The sequence below is a fragment of the Sinocyclocheilus anshuiensis genome, unplaced genomic scaffold, assembly GCF_001515605.1.
Source record: "Sinocyclocheilus anshuiensis isolate Anshui unplaced genomic scaffold, SAMN03320099.WGS_v1.1 scaffold282, whole genome shotgun sequence".
Lineage (NCBI taxonomy): Eukaryota > Metazoa > Chordata > Actinopteri > Cypriniformes > Cyprinidae > Sinocyclocheilus > Sinocyclocheilus anshuiensis.
In genome coordinates this window covers 735,529-742,384 of record NW_015544154.1, presented here as the reverse complement: position 1 = coordinate 742,384, position 6,856 = coordinate 735,529, and the positions used below count along the sequence as shown (strand labels likewise).

General features: G+C 35.4%; 2 protein-coding genes across 3 annotated transcripts in view; one reads left to right on the top strand and one right to left on the bottom strand.

The window, feature by feature from the left end:
• The window catches only part of iqgap1 (IQ motif containing GTPase activating protein 1), a 67,811-nt gene extending 63,679 nt beyond the window's left edge, over positions 1 to 4,132 (bottom strand). Inside the window, exon 1 of the mRNA XM_016495173.1 lies at positions 3,902 to 4,132. Coding sequence (XP_016350659.1) covers positions 3,902 to 3,947 — 46 coding nt within the window. The 5' untranslated portion in view covers positions 3,948 to 4,132. The remainder of the gene's footprint in view (positions 1 to 3,901) is intronic.
• cartl (cocaine- and amphetamine-regulated transcript-like) lies at positions 3,258 to 6,277 on the top strand. Of its 2 annotated transcripts, none has more exons than XM_016495230.1 (4): positions 3,258 to 3,390; positions 5,383 to 5,559; positions 5,746 to 5,820; positions 5,944 to 6,277. In XM_016495230.1, exons 2-4 carry the CDS (start codon positions 5,443 to 5,445, stop codon positions 6,049 to 6,051), a joined length of 300 nt encoding a protein of 99 aa, XP_016350716.1. In that variant the 5' UTR covers positions 3,258 to 3,390; positions 5,383 to 5,442; the 3' UTR covers positions 6,052 to 6,277. The 2 variants fall into 2 exon arrangements, with proteins under 2 accessions (XP_016350716.1, XP_016350715.1); XM_016495229.1 differs by having other exon boundaries at positions 3,258 to 3,442.
• Positions 6,278 to 6,856: the final 579 nt, after the last annotated feature.

The window sequence follows — 6,856 nt, the reverse complement described above, 5'->3', positions numbered from 1 at the left end:
GTTACAGAGTATTTGTTAAATATAGCTAACAAAATATATATTGTGTGTTTGATTGGTCCAGACGCTACAGGGACAAACCTAAAGCCTTTTCAATACCACAGGCTGTATAAAGGTCCATCACATAGAATTTTCAAAATAGTTTTTGGAGCTTTTGTTTTCTTGAAAGTTTTTATTCAAAAGATGTTTCAGCTGAACAATCGGCATGTTGTTAAACATCAGAACAACAGTATTTGAATTATGAAACCTAAAAACAATCATTTGCCCTGCAACAAACGGCATAGAAACCCCAATTCAAATGAAATGTTGGCATGTTCAAACGTGAACTGAACTATGACGAGGATAGTCCTTAGATACTACGTCATTTCCAGTGATACCCTTCCTCAGGGACTGTTTTAGGTCCAAAAACAAGACCATTGATGCCATTTTTCCTCTGGATACAGAGAAAAGTCTAGAAGGTAATAAAATTATATGATTCATTCAACCACCAAATGATTGTTGTTCGGAGGTCAACAAACTCAAGCCTACATTACCCTACCTGTAAGTAATAACTAGTTTTAAAACATAAGTGAAATATGCCATTTCATTTGTGAAACAATCTGTTTCTGAACAAATCATTATCATTCATTTCCATCTCTCAGTCTGAATTAGAGTGTGACACAGTATGTAAACAGATCGTTATCCAGAACACCTACATTAACAACAATGTTTGCTTAGTTTGTCATGCAAGTCAATCCTGCAAAGAAGCAAAGACGGGACGGAATAATTCTGAATGTGTAAAAGTTACTGATAACCATCCAGAATTAGAGTCACCTAAAAACATTACTTAAAGGGGTAAATCACTGCTGGTGACATGACTAGAGAAAACAGAAAAAGGGATGTGACATTTCCAAAACGGTTGGAAACCTTCAACATCCATAATGCACTAGGCTTAATGTGAGCGGGATACAACATCAACGACATCAAGCGAACTTTTACTGGTAAATAAATGGGGATATCCAAGTGCAGTTAACACAGAGTAAAAGTACATCTTATTCATGTACATATACTACTACAGGCATATACTATTAAGATTGTAACAATACAAAGCTGGTTGAAAATCTGTGACTTACTCATTAAACTATTTACTTAAACTGTCATTTTGATTGTATAGTTTGATTAAACTTGTGCAGTTTAAAACCTTTGCCTTGTCCAAATACCCGCACTTGCGGTCTTTGCACTTGACCACTTGACTACTTACTTATATGACGTATTTCCTGTATTTGGTCCAAGTGTTCAAGTGAGCATGAAGACCACAAGTGTGTGTAGAACTTTTCATTACCTGATAGGACACACTTATAGTGTTGTAAAAATTCAAGTGTTTACAGAGCTTTATTTTTATTTTCAATACTTTGCATTTTAAAATCAACTTCTAAATGTCTGTTCAGTGTCTCTATAACAGATGACAATTTATTTTTGTGGTGCTTCTAATTAAGTGATAAAAAGCAGTTGCAAATGTTGCACAAAATAAATATCACCACAACTCATTTGCACCAATAAAACGTGCAACCCTTTGTTTTAGTAGCAAATTATATGTAATATCTAATTATCATTAATATTTAACATCCATTGGAAAGGTTTCTGTGACCTCTCGCGAGACCTCGGCAAAAAGTCTCACGATTTATTTCCAGAACATGATGCATGATGGGATACACTAAGCTCCGGAGTGGTATTTGAGATAGTGTGGGTTTAGTGTGCGTTAAGGGCACTGCGCTTTGGTATTTTTAAGACCTGGGACAGTCTTGCGCACGCACTTCCTGTCGCGCGCACGCGCTCTCAAGTGGCCAAGACCGCAAGTGTGGGTATTTGGACAAGACACTTGTTTCCAGTGTTGCCAATTCATTTTCAGGGGAAGTTGCTAAAGGAAGGTAAATTTGTTGCTAAAAGTTGCTAAATGACGTTGTGATGTCATTGCACGATGACATCATTACGTAATTATAATGTTAAAATATAAATAACTGTATTTTTAAATACAACATTGAATTATTGAACACTTACACGTTTTTGAACAATTAGGGCCTACTATTTTTTTTATTAGCTAGTAAACTAGTAAAACTACACATTCTGAACAATTATAGTTTTAAGCAGTGTATTAGCAGTTAGTTAGTATGCTACACTCTAAGAAAATATCTGTAAAAAATAGTATAATATTAAAATATAAATAACTGTATTTTTAAATACAACATTGAATTATTGAACACTTACACGTTTTTGAACAATTAGGGCCTACTATTTTTTTTATTAGCTAGTAAACTAGTAAAACTACACATTCTGAACAATTATAGTTTTAAGCAGTGTATTAGCAGTTAGTTAGTATGCTACACTCTAAGAAAATATCTGTAAAAAATAGGGCGCAATCGACTATGTTAATATGAAGGAATTTTCCGTATTGATTTTTCACCGGTTTTTTACCTGCATTACGCATTGTATTTTGTGTTTTCGGGTTACAGGGTTACAATGGATAATGAATAATGGATAACGGATAATGTCCTGGAAAATTACTAGTACCTTTTCCATTTTTCTAGATATTTTTCTTACAGTGTACTAACTAATCAACAATCGCAGGTACAAGCTACTAACAAGGTGTATCATAAATTAACAATTATTCAATTATTATTATTAAATTGAGCAATTGCTAATAGCAGCTAACTTAATTCATGTGATGTGTGTACTGCTAGCCATCTTTGGTTTCCTCATTTTGTGTAATTTAGATGGAAAATGTGTGCCTTTTTATCTTTAGAGTCACTTATCAAAAGTTGCTAAAAGTTGCCAAATAAATTTTTAAAATAGCTAAATTTGTTGCTAGGTGCTTTTGGAAGAAAAAGTTGCTAGGGTAGTATGAAAAGTTGCTAAATTTAGCAACAAAATTGCTAAGTTGGCAACACTGCTTGTTTCAGTCAACCAAGTGTTCTTAACGAATCGGATGAGTGAATGATTCTATGACTCGCTCAAACAGAAGACTCGTCTCCACCCACCGCCTTACCGATGCAACTTGCTGAAAGCGCCACTGAACGAGTCAGCGAGAGAATCAAAGTGAATCTTTCAGTGAATTGATTTAGAAGATTCAGTTTACTGGGATGAATCACAATTCTCTGCACTAAAGTGGCATACTTTATATTTCAAGCTTAGAAAATTGAGTGGTCTGGCAGCTGTCGCCTAGTAAAATAGATAATTGAAACTGTATTAGTACCAGAAACAGTTAACTGCCTTCACAGTAGCAAAGTAACTCTCCATAAAAAGTCAGTTTGGTAGATAAATAGCAGTATAGTAGCAAAGCATAAATAGCAGTGCGCGATACAAATAGGCTTTTTTGGAGTCACTGGGAGGGACGTTTGACCTTCATTTGGGCGTTTGGTGATTTGTTTTCTGCTTATAATAAAGACACGCAACACTTAGGCAACGTTAGGTGGGTGAGAGAGAGCTTCATTGTGGGCTAGATCCAAACCACTGGCGACTTGACAAAAATGTTTCTCCAACGGTCTTGTCTAGATTACAGACATGCAGACAGTATGTTGCACAGTCGTTTGATGCGCAATTTATGTAATCTTGATAAGTACTGCGGTTCAGCAGAGAGAAAGAGTGAGGATGTTGATGCTTTATGTAAAATTACAGTGAAAACAAGACGCTTGATTGTTCAAAAAAGTTGTCCAGGTGATCCCGCATCATACAGTATTATAATACGGAAGTTGTAAACCATGCCGATGCAAACTTGACCATTAAAATAATGGGCAATTGGATAAAAATCAACAGAATAACACTCTCTTTGAATTAAAGCATTTGCATTCATTGAAATTAATAGCTTTCTTGTAACACACTGAGCATCACGTTTCAGGAGAACGCCTGAAGAAAACGCATTAATACTTACACCCATATCTAGGTCGGAAACCGTCTGTCTCGTCCGAAGTTGACATGTCTTCTCAAAAAGTTTACAAGTCCTATTTCCCTTGTGAGCTCTCGATGCAGATCTGAGTCCTTTAGGATTTATATTTAGACCTCGAGAAGGCACCTCTGGCCCCCTTCTTACTTTGCTGCACAGTTTCAGCGACTTATTTTCTTGAAAACCCACTGATGTCATAGGCGTGTTCTTTCCTAAATCCTGAAGTATGCGTTTCAGGAAACACCCATTTCAAGAATATCAGTTCAAAACTTTTAACTGTGACTGCAGCGCCCTCTACTGCCCACATTGCTCATAGTCTGCCACAGCACTTTGTGATTCTCCAGCAGAGGGCCTCAGCAAACTTCCAAGGGGCCTGGGATAACTAAGAATTTTTCTTTTATAATATAATATTTGTATTTTAAATAAGTTTGATTAAAAATAATTTAACTTAATAAAATAAACATGTACAGAATATTATATTTAAATTTAAGTTGTCGTTTTATTTAATTTAAAATGTAATTAAATGTATGCATTTAGCAGACGCTTTTATCCAAAGCGACTTACAGTGCATGCAAACAAATATAAAACACGAGGAAATGTCTTTGCTAATCGAGGAGCTACAGAACTGGTCCACACGGATGCAACTTACAACAAAAATAACAATTTAATTTCCTATTGTTTCAAACTTTATTTATACGCTCATACTTTTATGATAATTTTGATCAGTTCACTGTGTTCACTAGTTCACTGTGTGGTTAAATGGTTATAAATTGTTATTTATCTCTCTCTATATATAGCCTAACTCTCTCTCTCTCTTTCTCTCTCTCTCTCGCTCTCTCTCTCTCTATTCCACGAGTCTTCTCAAATAAAATAAGAAAGCTCATACAAACGGCAGAAATAATAATAATAATAAAAGTAGCCTATAAAAAGCTGGTTTGTTTCAGAAGCTACACAGCAGGATGAAGGCTGTGAAATTCCAAAAAGGATTTAATGTCAACACAAATAGCCTATATAGGCCTACCTAACGATCTGGCACCAGTGTGAGCTTCTTTTAACTTCAATAAATAAATCACGATATTGTATCAGATGAATCTAGGGGTATGTCTTGTCAATATTGGCTAAATGTCAATATGAGAATATTGCTTCTTTTTTTTCTTATATAAAACATGAAATATTATTTTGCTTTGCACTATTCTATTCTATTCTATTCTATTATTAGTACTACATCTACAGCTGCAGTATGCCGTCAAAGGTAGGCTATGAGAGCAGGCAGGAGAATTACCTATTGAACATGCAATAAACTGCTTGTTTGTGCTCCAATCTCAGCGTCAGCAAAATAAATATCCTTTGACCAATAGCTGACCTAATATAATCCGTTAACCGTAGTCAGGGCGGGGCATATCAGTTTATAAAATAGCCAGTGAACTGTTAAGTAGCCCGTGTTTACTAAGTTACCCAACCCTCCACAGCTCAGTGTGCTGTGACTGTGACCCGGCCCGGGCAGCTGACTGGACTCAGGAGTCAGGACCATGACGAGCTCAGAGATACTGACCATAGTCGTGCTCTTTACCGTCCTGTGCTCCGGACAAACATCCCAGGAACTCACAGACACACAACTGTCCCAGCAGGAAATGGAGAACGAATTGGTGAGTAGGTAAAACGTCTTTTTATAGCTATTTGTTTGTTTTTCTTTGTAGCGTATTTTTATATAGTGAAACGTGTGGTCAGTTATTATCTGTGAACCAAAGACTGAATAATTGGTTGGTGAAAATTTTGTTTTTTTCATATATTTTCATTCATATCTCATTCGGTTGCTTATGGTTTTTACATAGGTTGAGGCTATGACAGCACTTTTGGGAAGATATCAGCCTCATTTACCATCTTCAGAAAAACGTGGCATTCCACAGGTACATTTTGCTCCATCTCCTTGTTATCTTCATGGTTTTCATATTAGAAGTTATTAAAAGTTTCCTTCAAAACAAACTTGATTATGATCTTCACATCTGATCATTCTTTCTCTCTCTCTTCAGTGTGCTGTGGGCTCCCGCTGCGCCATGAGACTGGGTCCACGCTTTGGGAAATTGTGTGAATGTGTCAGAGGATCTAACTGTAACTCATTTCTCCTAAAATGCATCTGAGTCATTAAAAAAGCAGCAAATCCATAATCCTTTCTTGAAGCTGTAAAGTCATGCACCTGAAAGAGGCAGCACATGGAAATTTGTTTTCTGAATCACTTGTACAAGGTCTTTGACAAGCATTCATCAAAACGCAGCATGACAAGCAATAGCATAGCATGAGTTTAATGTGTTTATTCATTTATATTTTTAATGGTTGTCTTGTGTTATCAATAAACATGGTTATTATTCAGCACATTTTATTGTCTTCATGAATTATGCATGTTTAATCCACCCTTAACAAAAAACTTTAAGACTATATTTACTAAAAGACAAAAATGTCCAATTCTGAAATAGCTTAGTAGTTTCTGGTGGAAAATATCATATTTTAAAAAAATAATAATAAGTTTCAGCAAATATTCAAACTGAACATCTGTCACAAGCAGCTGGATTACAAATTGAGGATGAAAATAGATGGTACTTTTCCTCCATAGTGACTCTTACCCACATATATATTAGAGAGATGTACTACAAACTAGATATTGTTTTAGTTTTTAGTGGTTATGTGAGTTCCAGCACACTGAAACCTTTTACACCAATTAATTACAATACCAGATACACCACTCTATTATGACAATATTCATATATGTGACCCTGTCTGTGAAATCCAGGCTAAAGTCTCAAAACCTAATTATGAAATAACAAGCATCAAAGTTTGATTTAAACCATTAATTTCACTATGATTTCAATCTTTGACATGGCCTTAGTCAATATTAAAGATATAAAGGTTATATTTTCACAGAATGTTCTACATCTTTATGAAGGATGA